General features: G+C 35.3%; 1 protein-coding gene, 1 long non-coding RNA gene and 1 pseudogene across 2 annotated transcripts; 2 read left to right on the top strand and 1 right to left on the bottom strand.

The window, feature by feature from the left end:
• Positions 1 to 2,099: 2,099 nt before the first annotated feature.
• Positions 2,100 to 5,636, bottom strand: LOC107756281 (uncharacterized protein At2g34460, chloroplastic-like). The gene is given in 6 exon segments (XM_016573304.1): positions 2,100 to 2,916; positions 2,918 to 2,987; positions 3,204 to 3,368; positions 3,484 to 3,685; positions 5,142 to 5,306; positions 5,467 to 5,636. Coding segments are annotated over 5 exon segments (657 nt in total). The 5' UTR covers positions 5,277 to 5,306; positions 5,467 to 5,636; the 3' UTR covers positions 2,100 to 2,831.
• A 1,147-nt stretch (positions 5,637 to 6,783) lies between these two features.
• LOC107756318 (uncharacterized) lies at positions 6,784 to 8,257 on the top strand. The gene is made up of 3 exons (XR_001641803.1): positions 6,784 to 6,812; positions 7,634 to 7,700; positions 8,179 to 8,257. It is a non-coding gene; the product is annotated as an uncharacterized LOC107756318 (long non-coding RNA).
• A 2,812-nt stretch (positions 8,258 to 11,069) lies between these two features.
• Positions 11,070 to 14,395, top strand: part of LOC107756262 (serine/threonine-protein phosphatase with EF-hands 2-like) — a 20,097-nt pseudogene continuing 16,771 nt past the window's right edge.

Genomic DNA, 14,395 nt, shown 5'->3' with positions numbered 1-14,395 from the left:
TTGGATAAAAGTGTCTGCTAAATGAAGAATAAATGTAAATGTAAAAACGCTTTGGAAGTCTCAGTGCAAAAGGGAATCGCCTGTCCTTAAAAAGCTGGGTAAGATGTGTATTAGTGCATAATCTTTGTCATGTGACCATTTATTTAGAAAGGGCCCATCAGATGCACATGGCAAAAGCATCAAGCACTTTTTAAGCTAAACATTTTAATTAATTTTTTTATCAAAGTTAATTTTGTACCTGGCAGGTGTAACAACATTTTAATATTCTTTTCAAAAGAATTATTCAAATATTCAGATTAATATACATTGCCCTGGCTGGTAAATAAAATAATAAACTTTCAAAATTGAATAATGTGCTGTAAGGCTTGGGAATGGTATTGTGCTTTAGTAACCTTATTTTTTCCCTCAATATTTTTTATATGTAAATGTAAATAATTCTCATGTCCCCCAATTATTCAACTTATCCATTCAACATTAATTCATCACATTAATAATTTTTCTCAACAGCCTGGTCATTGCTCTACTGATTATCAAACATGATATCTGTCCATTAAGGACAAAGTCCAATCAAATGAAGTCATCAGTTCACCTTGCATAACTTCACCTGTAATAAAAGTGCTGGAAATTAACCATTTTCCTTCACTATAATCTCTGGCCAGTAGATGATATCAGAAACTGGACTTTGATCTAAACACAAGAATCAACTACATCCATTCTCACTGTCTTACGTCTTTGTGCTCTAAATGAATTTAATACTAATATAATACAAATTAGCTCAAAGGTTGTGTATTTCATCCGTCTGACCCGAGCAGTTTTAGTAACTGATCAGACTGGCTCTGGAATGTCCCCTCATGGGAGTGAGCTGGTTGCCTTTATCTCTTGCAACATAGCCTGGCCAGCTTAAAAACTTTATCCCCAAAAATGACTTTCATTGGTTTTGGATTTAGCTCATTTACTTACAAAATTACCACATACCTATTTACCGAATCAAGTCTTACACCAGTCTTAAAGGGATAGTTGACCCTAAAATGAAAATTTAGTCATCATTTATTTTCGTGTCGTTTGAAACCTGTAGGTTTTTTTTTTTTACTTTCATGCAACAAAAATGTAAATCTTTTGCAGAAATGCAGAATATTCAGGCTGCTCTGATAAAATGTAAAAGCTTTTCTTCCTCTGCTTTTTTTTAATCATACCTTTATTGTCAATATATGAATAACAAAAAAACTGAGCTTTTCTTAATTTTATTGCCCATTATTCATTCCATCAGCTTATGACACTTAATGTAGGACTTGATGGCATATATTCTCAAGGTATAGGCAGGGTATACAAGTGGTTTATTAAAAACAGTGCAACACTGCGCTCATGTGGTCATAAGACACTCGATTCACACCAGTTGCATAAAGTTCATAGCACACTGCATCTTAAAGAACAATTTAATTAATTCACTTGCTCAACAACAAACAACCAGCAATAATGGCAGATAAGGTCATCATTCAACAAGTATTTGGTTCCAAAAATCGGATTTCTGTGTGTCCATGCTGAACTGGCTGTTTCACCAAATGCAAGCCAGTACATCCAGTGGCTTCTAGCACAGTGAAGAGCCTTCTAGTGGTTTGTGTAAGGAACTACAGGTCCTCTCTAATGCTCTAAAGCAGGGGTGGGCAAACTTGGCCCTTCCAGGCCACTTTCCTTCAGAGTTTAGCTTCAACCCTAATCAAACACACCGGAACCAGCTAATCATTGTCTTCAAGACTACTAGAAGGCTACAGGCAGGTGAGTCATATCAGGGTTGGACCAAATCTCTGCAGGAAAGTGGCCTGGAAGGGCCAAGTTTGCCCATCACTGCTCTAAAGCATTTTTACATTTTTTATACATAGATTACAACTATATGCTTAATGGTAGGCCAAAATCTGTGTGCTGATGTACTATTTAACATTCAAATATAGCTATAATTTTAACCTGAACATCCACATATTCATGTAGTGTAACTGCATAAAATCCATATAAACTGTAAAATCTGAATATAGTGTATTGTAAAAAAGTCTATAGATATGTAATACATAAATGAACATAAAATATAAAAGAAAAGTAAAAAAAATAAATAAAACAAAAATCAGTAACAACAGACCTTCTGAAGTGCATGCAAAATATACTGTTAGACAAGATTATAGCTTAGAAGGTCAAGAAACTTTTCCTAAGGATGTTTGTAATGTTTTGTCAGTAATATATTGTGGAAAATCTTAATAAGACAAGTTGGAAAGGACATCACAACAAGAGATAGGGATTGATGTGTTTTGTGTTATGCAGGAAATCAACATAAACAAATGTGCATGCAGGCTTGACATTAGTAAACTAATAATGATTATAAATGAGTAAGTCTCCTTGTTAAAACTACGGCTGTTTACATTTAACTTCACATTTCATATACAGTATATCTAAGAAGAAAAGAGCACATGCAGCTAATTGCCATTTCTTTGCTCTTCATTTTCATTTCAATACCCATCACAAAATGTCCCAAACAATGGGCAACAAAAGGTTTTATGAATTATATTTTCTTGTAATTCTCTTAATCTTTCTTTGGTATTGTGAAACCCCTTAAAATCCTTTTAAAACTAAAGTAGTAATGAAAAATATATGTATATGACAAACATTTCAGTAGGATATTATTTGCTAGTCTGACCATCTTTGCAAACTGCTGTGTGTGACATAAAGCCAGACGTACTGAATAAGTACTGTAAGTTCAAATGTAAAATGTTTGATCAATTTGAATGAAACAATTAAATGCTCTTTGGCAAATGATATAAATGTAATGATAAAAGTGAAGTGCAAACTCATTTGGTGATGATGGCAACAGCTTTCTTCATCCAAGCATTGTTATTGAGTAGAGAGAGCATGAAACGAGCCACATCTCCTCTTGACAGACTGGCCGATTGGCAGACCATTTTCATCAGGGACATAATAACCTTCATGAGTGAGGAACTCATTGGCTTTGAAAACAACAAGACAAATTACCACAAATTTAAAAGTACTCAAATTTGTGGTAATCTACGTATATGGCTTTGCAGCAAAAGCAAACTTCCAATAATGATTTATTTGTTATTAAGCATTTTGCATAAGCACTCAAATGTATTGTATTTTACCTAATATGAAAAAAATAAAATATGTAATAAAATTTAATTGGATGTTTTATTAATAAATCTCACCTGTTGTTGGTGTATTCTTGAGACCAGGCGGCCGGACAACAGTCCAGTTGATGTCGTCAGTCTGCTTAAGAAAGTTTTCCATTTCATACATGTTGTTCAGAACACTTCTGATCATAGGAAGCAACATGAAGCGGATGAGAAAGGAAGAATTGGAGCCTGAATTTGCTGTGAAGAGTGTCATAGCAATCCAATTACTACACCAGACAAATGATGAGACCAAAAATACTGTGTGGTAAAGACCTTTCGATTTTGTATGCCTATCCATAATAACAGCACTTACGGTCAGTGTACCATGAGGTCATGGTAATGATTCGATTGACTTTGACTTCACGCATAGCATTTAATGCTGCCTTCATAGACTGAGTGTAGCCAGGGACTCCATAAAAAAATGAGATTGGAAAGCCAAGACAGGACAACACAGCATCCTGACCCTTGAAGTGCAGTTTCAGGCTGTCTTCTGAGAAAATGTCTGCTTCAACCACCTATCACACGAAGACACGCGGTTAAACAGTACAAGGTTATGAGGCTGCATGCTAGTGGTAGCTACTAAATGAATACTGAAAATCTAAGAGATAAAATGTGCATCATCTGGACTGTGTAATGATCTGGGTGTTTGTCCCTTTAAGACCTGATTCGGGGTTTCCTCTGCCCCTGAACTCCTGTGTATATGCTGGGAAAAACACATTGTACTATCTATCGTTTTGTTGCACCTTCCTTTAACACTAATACATTCGTTGATGGTGACCTGCATCAGTGTGTTTCTTTCTTCCATAACGCACAAAAGGTTACAACTGGAACACGTTAAACATTATCTACATTGTACTGCCACCTATCATTATTTGGCATTACTGTAACCAGGGCCATTTCTAGCCAATTTGTGGAGATTCAGTGCATTGAGTTCCACAAATCTGAATGCATTATTTGTAAATTGACTGTTAAGATAAACATTTTGCACAATTTAGTATCTGTAATATCATTGTGTTGCCACTAGATGCCTGTATAGCCCTATGTAACAATCCCTAGTGGCTAAGACATTGCACATAACTTACACATAAATTAATTTTATTACATTTTGATTTGCAGCCGGCAGCCCATCGCTCTGTCATCGAGCATGTAAAACAGATGACGGAAAGGATCGACCGGGTCATGCCATTAGTCCGGACACTCTAACCCAATAATGTTGGGGGATCCAGTGGGGCGGCAGTCATATTTCAGGGTGACCGTGCCACTCTTTATCACAACCCTGCTAAAAGTGCCAGTACGTGCGCTCATTGGCGCCCCTTCAGCTGGTGGCGCTCTAGGCGACCGCCTATGCCTAGAAACGGCCCTGACTGTAACTGTATAACTGTCCTTCAAAATCTTTACTTCCTGCACAAAAAAATGTGGGGCAAGCAAATCATGTGATGATATCAGCCCATAAATGAAACACATTAAGATTTTATGCCACCCTTGTGACCGTTATGCTAAATTTTAGCCGTCTTCCTCGGTGACACTGTACAAAAACTCATATAACAACTAAAATAAAAGATAAAACAAAAACTTGCATATAAGTTATGCATTAAAACGTTAACATTTTCACCTTGGTGATTAAGAACTCTTTCATTTTATTCCAATCCTAAACTAAATAGTCATTTAAGCATTGTGCAGACTTGAGTCAACTAGATAAGAAAGAAAATAAGAGCTAATGAATAGCTCAGACTATTATACTCATACTTAACAAAAAATATTAATTTTGTCATGAAGGACCTTGGAAAAATGAATTTAGATGCATAGCCTATGTTATTGTGAATCTGCAGTCCAACCCATTACACCTGGGAGCAAATTCATGTACAATGTAACAGTATAAATTTAAGTATTTCATAATTTCACCATGCATTTTCAAAAAGAATAACAATACGTGACTTTGAGCTTAAACTTTCCTACTACGGTAATATTTACCTTGAGGTTCTCGTGCGTTACCGTTAGTTTTCCCGGGTTTCTGACGAGGGCAGTGACGGAGTGTCCTTGCTGAAGAGCCTGATTCACCAGCTGCTGCCCGGTTTGACCAGTCGCGCCAACTACTGCAATCTTCATGATTAATCCGGACAGAACCTTCTATTCCTGCTAAACAAGAAAATGTGCTGCCATAACATAGTCACAATCGTTTGCACAAAACCCCAGAAAAAGGGCTAAAATATGAATAGGGTTTCTTACAGGAATTTGCGTAGAACGTCGCGAAAAGTTAGTTTTGTTTGAACTATCTTCTGCTTGTGATATAGCTTACCAAATGTCCGGAAATGACACTTGTTATTGCACGACTCCTCCTCAACGACAACAACATAATGCCTCTGCGGACACATTCAAACAGAAAGTGTGTTTTTAGCCTAGGGAAGATATTTGTAAATGATCTGAAGCATGTGAGCATCACCAAATGAAGCATTTAATCCTGTCGTCAACACACAAAACACCTAAGAAAACAGTGACATAACGCATGTCATCTAGCGCACTGTGCGATTGCCCTCTCATGAAAATAAAACGCTCCTGTAGGCTATTTTTAATCATTATTTTGTTTTCATTTTGGCAGAGGCTACTTACGCTAACTTCGCCTACCAACACGTGGTAGTGTTACACAACACTGCAAAAAGACTTCACTTAACCGTCAGCCTCAGTGGCGCAGATGGTAACGCACAAAGCAGTTGTTTTTTGAACTCTAGACGTACTTTTTATTAAAAATGGAAAGGTAATAGTGATTATTATATAATACTATATTACATTACATTATACTCTTGAATCTGAAAGAAGTTTCTCTCCAGGTGGCATACAGAGGAACCAGTTTTGCTGGTTATGTTGGGCTGTGGACGGGACAAAGCCCCAACAAGTTTACAGTGTCTGGCAACGAACGCAGTAGGTTGATTTTTAAAAAGAGATTGTCTAGTGGATTTTGTGTGGTTTTAATTTACCAGATTTTCTTCATAAATACAGTTAATGGTCTTTCCTTTCTGTTCACAGATGTGTGTGTGATGGAATGAGCCGTTCTCTTGACCAGCTCAGCCAGAATTTTCACCCAGCTTAGTTCTGAACTGCCCAACAAATTCTGCTTCTCTTCTGCATTTCACAATGGAAATTAGTTGTATTTTAATATCTGAAAAGTAGGGCTGCTCGATATTCTGTATAAGGTATATGAACAAATCCATTTTGGCTGCCTATGGCTTCTAGTTCTAACACTGTTAGCTTGGCATTGAAAATGGTCAACATGTGACCGAAACGTTTGCCTTGTTTTATTCAGTAAATTGCATATATCGTTCTCATCTCGCTTGTGATGCTTTAATGTTTGAATGTGCGGACTCTTTTCAAGCTCTTCATCTTTGGGCTGCCTATTATTGTCATAGATTATGGCATTTATTTCTGTCCCACATTGTTAATGTACTACAAAATCTATCATATTATCGTAATTTTAAATGTTTTCAGTATACAAGTAATTTCTGGATTTGGATATTAAAAAAGGACTGAAGATTTTTCTTTAATGAGATTTCCCTTGTGTTTGAGAAAGCATGCACTCCTATTACATAATTTATTGACTAATTCATTTTCATTGTTACAGGTTTTATCCATGAATCCAGTATGTAATTGGTAAGGAGGGCAGTAATGCAGCATTTCACCTATCGCATGATATTTTATGGTTGTGTAACGGCCTCACATAGAGTTATAGAGTGCTCATTTCTCGTATGTGGTAACCAGTAGTACAAATCTAATCCTACTTCCTCATTGAAGTTATAATATTAGAATCTAACCATACAGTGCAGAATTTAGGATTTTCCTGGAGAGTTTGCAGAAACCAGTCATGTGAAGACTTTTCACACTACTATTCACACTTACAGCTTCACAGAGACTCAATTGTTTAAGCCACTCAGCTGTAAATCAGAACAGTCCAAGCATTGATCTCTGTTGAACTCTCACCCTCTTTCATGTCTGGCACCCAACAACTCAACAATGATTCTTAACTCATCTATATATCTATTTATGTATCGGAGTACTATTTTTCCTGAAAATCAGCATGAATATAAATGTGATATTGGTTTTATACAACTTTTCTGTAAACAAGAAACTAATTTGAAGTGACCTACATTTTTAGAAACAATATTGTCTATTTTGTTCTATTTCCTTAACAACTATTTCATCTTTGCCACCTCTCCAGTGCATAAATGTTTTTATTGGTACTGGTTTCATTTGAATGGTAATGTTACATTACTGCAATTGAATATATTGAACAAATGCAAGTACCACTGTTAGGTTAGAAAAACATGGGACCCCCAAGAGCTTTAGTACAGTTTGAACACTGATGTATGTGCATTAGTTTAAGGTTTTGGGGTGGTTAAGTGTTTGTGAAAGAGGTGTCTTCAGCTCACTTTCTGTAATAAAGCTTTTTAATGCGAGTATGATCTTCCTTCCAGGATCACTGTTTATACAACCGTCATGAGTGCCGGCACTCCTGAGAAGTACACAACAGTTGTCAGAGATGTAAGAACAAACCATAACACTACATGATTTTTAAAACAAATTTTAAAACATCAAATACACTTGTAATACACATTTACATAAAACATATGCTGCTCAAGATTCACTTTACATATGTTACCACCATCATGTCATGTGGTAACCTTTCATGAAGTCTAATTGTTTGGTTTGGTAACATAAGTGTTTTTGTTGAATGAAGAACATTTCTGTCTTAATGTAAGAGGTTGCTATAGCTTCTCTGATATCATTTTGGCATTAAGGGATTTTGCAACACTCAGTTGACATCAGTCCGTCAGCTGTTGCAAGGAGCAAGCACAGGAATTGGTGTGAATAACTAGGTCGGATGTCTTTTCTATGCTTTGGAAACTTCTGTCTCTTGCAATCATTAGTGAAGGAACTGTGACTGTTCTGTCTTAATGACATTATCTTTTTCAGATTTTCTTCATAAATACAGTTAATGGTCTTTCCTTTCTGTTCACAGATGTGTGTGTGATGGAATGAGCCGTTCTCTTGACCAGCTCAGCCAGAATTTTCACCCAGCTTAGTTCTGAACTGCCCAACAATTCTGCTTCTCTTCTGCATTTCACAATGGAAATTAGTTGTATTTTAATATCTGAAAAGTAGGGCTGCTCGATATTGGGGGAAAAAATGCCATTTTTCTGTGATATAGCCTGTTGCAATAGGAAAAGTATATTTTTTTTCATCAAACTACTTAAATAGATGCATTTGGAAAGAATCATTCTAAAAAACATTTTTTCAAATATCAGCATGACTGCAAATATATCACTGATTTTAATAACTGTTCAATAAACAAGAAGTTAATATTAAGTGACTTACATTTTAGAAATAAGTTTTTGCTTTGTTTTGTCAACACACAAATGTATACGTCTGTAATATATTATTGCATGCAATATTAAATGTTTATAAAACATGGCTTATACGTTAAAAGCATGTATGATGGATTCTCCCTTTTATACATGCAATACACAAATAAACTGACTGTACTGAATGGAATTGAATGTAGATCTGATTCTTCTTAATAACAGATCTCCTTCCCAGACCTCTATATTACAATATATTAAAATAATAAGTGTTCATTGTAATTATTGAGGGCTTTCTGGATCTCGTGCACATGTCAAAATCATTCAAAGAAATGCTCTCCCCTCAAATTATTTTGGATTTATTACATATGATGTACTATACACAGCAATATCCTCCAGACTTCTCCATCTGCTTCCTTTGAAAGTGCCATTTCCTATACAAAGTCCAGTCAAGTCGCATCAAGCTATTACCCTAATCCCTTCAGCGCTTGTTCACTTAATTCAGCTACACAGATGAAGACTGTTAAGACGCAGAGAAACAAACACACCTACTGAAGGCCTCGGGAGTTTGACACGAGGTCTGCTCTTATTTTTGAATGAAAATAGTGGATTTTCGCTCAGGACATTGAAGGTTTCTCGGGGGACATGGGGAAGCATGTGACTATGCTTTCTTTGTGTCCTCACAAGCTGATTTATTTCCATTTCTACTATTTCTACTATTAGCATTGACTAACTCAAGCACCGATGGGGTACACCAGGCGGATACATTCCTTTGGGTGATATGTTGTGGAAATAAATCTTCTGGGATTTCCTTGATTAAAGAGAAACCCACCAGGTGAGATTTACCCACCTTGATTTGTAACCTCTGGCTGTAATTTTGCTGACACTATTTACACATCAATTCAATTCAAGGAAATACACAGAAAATATATTAAGTACTAAAACTAATTTAATGGTAATCTATAATGGCATGAAATATTTAACCTTTTTTTTTTAAATAGGCAAGATTTAGTATGGGTTAAATTATGTTATAAATATGTCTACAAAGAATAAAATAATCATTTTGTATAATTCATAGAATATTGTGGAAATAAATCTTCTGGGATTTCCTTGATTAAAGAGAAACCCACCAGGTGAGATTTACCCACCTTGATTTGTAACCTCTGGCTGTAATTTTGCTGACACTATTTACACATCAATTCAATTCAAGGAAATACACAGAAAATATATTAAGTACTAAAACTAATTTAATGGTAATCTATAATGGCATGAAATATTTAACCTTTTTTTTTAAATAGGCAAGATTTAGTATGGGTTAAATTATGTTATAAATATGTCTACAAAGAATAAAATATATGAGCCGTTCTCTTGACCAGCTCAGCCAGAATTTTCACCCAGCTTAGTTCTGAACTGCCCAACAATTCTGCTTCTCTTCTGCATTTCACAATGGAAATGAGTTGTATTTTAATATCTGAAAAGTAGGGCTGCTCTATATTGGGGGGAAAAAATGCCATTTTTCTGTGATATAGTCTGTTGCAATAGGAAAAGTATATTTTTTTTCATCAAACTACTTAAATAGATGCATTTGGAAAGAATATTAAGTACTAAAACTAATTTAATGGTAATCTATAATGGCATGAAATATTTAACCTTTTTTTTTTAAATAGGCAAGATTTAGTATGGGTTAAATTATGTTATAAATATGTCTACAAAGAATAAAATAATCATTTTGTATAATTCATAGAATATTTAGTAGCAGTCTTATTCCACTGTACTGTGAGCAAGATTCAAAGCACATGTCACATGAGCTTTTGTCAACAGCTCTCTTAAGACATGTAACCTCAAAACGAGCATGTCTGTTACACTACACTAGATAATTCTGATGTCTGGTGAGCTAATGAATAACCTTCCTTACAAACGAAGTCTATAAATCCATAGTCAATAAAAAAATACTTAAAATACCCTCCATTCATCTCTGACTCTTTTTTTCTCTTGTTTTTAAAAATTGTGAGATAGTTACTCATGTTCTTAAAAGTAAACTATTTGAATGAATAACAGAAGATATTTAGAGTGAAGCAGGGTCACAGGTGTGTGTTGACGTCGTCTGCTCTGTAAGGAAGATTGAGGCCAGTGCAAGAGAGCAATGAAACCAGATTAACTCGCTCTCTGGATCTCATTAACGTGTGCAACAACATGACATGGTGTAGCCTGTTTTCATGCCAAAAGCTTGAAAATTTTGTACAGTCTTTTTAATTATCATCTAATCTGTGATATGATTTACTAGAGTAGATTTTTTTGGTCTGAATTGTATATAATAATATATGATATTACTAATGTATTGTGTAAATTGTGTATTACTGAATTAAGTTTTTTTTGGTACAATGGTTTCTTAAACATTTAAAAACGTGTTATACTTTTGTAATGTGATTTGTATTAAATAAATATATAAAATACGAATCATTGTGCATGATTCATAAAGTGTCATACAAGTACTTAATAAAAGTGCTTGTTATACTGACTAGACTCACATTTTCTACCTTCAGGAGAAGCCATGGGGTGAGGTGTAAAAAAACCCAGTGAATTCAATAGAAGATTTGATAAAGGTCAAATGTTTACAATAACATTTATATGAATGGCTAGAGTAAGTCAAAGAATGTATGTATGTGTGAGTTCTGTTTATTCAGAGACTATTTAGTGTGAATATAACTTGACCTAAATGACTTCTTCTTAAAACAGATGGAAATGCCATCCCAGGTGAGTTTTAACCAGTCCAGCAAAGCTTGTGTAAAACCTTATTTATCTCTCCTAGCTATTAAATTAGAACACCGTTGTCAATTATTTATGTGCAATGTCAATATATAAGTAACTCGTTAACTTTCTCAACATGCCTTCTTTTTCATGCATGTCTGCAGCGGCCATAAGTAAGCAAAACTCATCTTTTAAGACTTACAGTACACTGTAAAAAAACAGTCTAACTTATAAGAGAAAGAAAACAGCCTACTATTTAAGTCTTTTTACTTAAAATTCCATGGTTAACTAAATGTGTTAACTGCTGTTTCTTTGTAATTATTTTGTGAAATTTACTAGAAATTTTTTTTAAACTAAACTTACACCATTTTTTTAGTGTATAAATAATAATATCTCAAATGATGCTCTACTGGGTGTAATTCTAGAAGCCTGACATGAAAACTATTGCATTTATAACAAATCCGTTTAATTATATCTATTTAAAGAAAAAGGGAAAAACCCTTTCTGACCTCTGTCGCATTCTCTTAAAAGCAATAAAGGCTGCGGTGCTGATCCAGCGCTGGTACCGACAGTATGCGGCTCGCATGGAAATGAGACGCAGATACACCTGGAACATCTTCCAGTTCATGGAGTACGCAGACCTACAAGACCAGATCAAAGTAAGAAATGCATTCTCCACACTATTTTTAACGTAAGAGCGGGTGCGGCCATTTGTAAATTAAATGTGCGAGGCTTCCGGTGTCATGCTTCCAGTAATTTTGTACCTGCACAAAAACAGTCAATTTTGCTGCATGATATTGCAAACTGGTATTTGTTATCATATTATTTGAATTCATCATTATAATCATAAACGCACTGGTTTGTACGGTGGCCGAGAAGTGCAAAGCAAATCACAATTCTGAAAACAAAATAACAAATTACAAACGCAAATGCAAGTCTAAAAAACAAAATAACAATTCAGAAAGCACAACAACAATTCAGAAAAAACAGCAGAGTCGTGGTAGAAAGTTCAGAGATGGTATTAAAGTAGCTCAGTTTAAATGTATTGTATGAATTGCCCTTACTTTGGAATAAAAAATACGGGGTGTCTCTTTACATTTAGTTAAAGTAGCTATAAATCATCAGCTCCAGTGGCATGGATAAGCGTGTGTCATTGGCTGTTTGACGCGATCGACCGGGGTTCAATCCCGCCTTTTGCCGAACTTTTTTTCCCTCCCTTTTCTCTTCTCTTTCAATACATTTAAACTGAGCTACTTCAGATTAAACTAAAAAAGAGCTTTCTGGCAGCAAACCCACCAGATGGGTTTGGTGCAAACAGGGATAAAAATACCCCATGCCCACTGTTAAATATACTGCTGGATCTTTAATGTTTTGGGCCTATTTTTCTACCGAAGGTCCTGGACGTCTTGTTCAGATACATGGCATCATGGATTCTATCAAATACCAACAGATAAAAAATCTAAACCTGACTGCCTCTGTTAGAAATTTTATGATGGACCATGGTTGGATCTTCCATCAGGACAATAATCCAAAACAAACATCAAAATCAACACAAAAATGGGTCACTGAGCACAAAATGAAGCTTCTTCCCTGGCCGTCTCAGTTCCCTGACCTGGACCCTACAGAAAATGAGTGTGGTGAACTGAAGAGAAGATGCACCAACATGGAGCTGGGAATCTGAAGGGTCTGGAGAGATTCTGGATGAAGGAATGGTCTCTGATCTCTTGTCAGGTGTTCTCTAACCTCATCAGGCATTATAGAAGAAAACATTTATTTCATAATGTGAGTTTCCCCCATTTTCAATTGTTTTACTTTAATGTAAGTTTAGAATTTTGTGATTTTTTTGAATGAAAGATCAAAAAGATAAATGATGCAGATTTATTTTCACAGCCACCTTTGCTCATATTTATCAAGGGTGCCAATATTAGTGGGCGGCATTGTATGCTGATTAAGGGTAGGGTTTTTGGCCTGTCCCTCACTATGATTTTTATTTTTCAGCAGGACTTTAAATTTGCAAAATGAAGGCAAAATGACACAAAAATCACATTTGCATATTGTTCTAAGTACAGTCTCATTGTTAAGCAATGTTTTTGGCATAAGTATAAATTTTTTCTATAAAATATAAATCATTTTATCTGTGTCCCCTGATTTCATGCCAGCCCTGTTACCCTCATCGAAAAACCCTTTTAAAATAATGGTACATTCAAGTGACATCACTTCCTGGAGGTTACATCATCTCTCAACCAGGATTCCAACACTTAAAACACAAGCATGTTTCTCTCTCTTCCTCTTCTTAATGTTCTATTTTTGATGATTTATGAGGTTTGACTGAGGGGGGCATCATGCAATGTCAATACTGTTACCATTATTAAAGTATACATTTGAACAATTATTTATTAGCCTACATTTAATATAATCAAAATCTACAAGTAATATCCTTTCAAGGTTTTGTGACCTTGACTATTAGCTAGCAATTAACAAATTAGTTTGAAATAGTCAAACCTGTTACTGTCAGCCTCATATACTTTTCAGAGTAACAGGTTTTGACATGCAGGTAACAGGGATGACATAGATTAGGAGCCACACTTTTTAAAGGGTTTTAAAGGTTGTCTGTGTAAAATGCAAACATTTTTGAAGGCTATTCTGAGTGTATTATTGAGCTAATGCCTATATTATTCAGTGTGGTTGTCATTTGAGCATCTGTTACATTTTTAGTTAGTATTGTTGGTATTGTTACTATTACTATTGTTGTTGTTAATGACTGGGATAAGATGATGAGTCTCAGTAAAACTAATTTTTCCCATAACTCATTGTCAATAATGCATCCATGTAAATGCAATTACAAACAAGAGCATTAAAGGGGTCATATGATGTTGCTAAAAAGAACATTATTTTGTGTATTTGGTGTAATGTTTATGCGGTTTAAGGTTCAAAAAACACATTATTTTCCACATACTGTACATTATTGTTTCTCCTCTATGCCCCGCCTTTCTGAAACGCGTCGATTTTTACAAAGCTCATCATTCTGAAAAAGCGAGGTGTGCTGTGATTGGCCAGCTATCCAGTGCGTTGTGATTGGCCGAATACCTCAAGCATGTGACGGAAATGTTACGCCCCTTACCACATTGT

This window comes from Sinocyclocheilus rhinocerous, unplaced genomic scaffold, assembly GCF_001515625.1.
Source record: "Sinocyclocheilus rhinocerous isolate Xijiao unplaced genomic scaffold, SAMN03320098_v1.1 scaffold1043, whole genome shotgun sequence".
NCBI classification, from domain to species: Eukaryota; Metazoa; Chordata; class Actinopteri; order Cypriniformes; family Cyprinidae; genus Sinocyclocheilus; species Sinocyclocheilus rhinocerous.
Note: the sequence above shows the minus strand (reverse complement) of the source record. Positions and strands in the feature narration are given on the sequence as shown.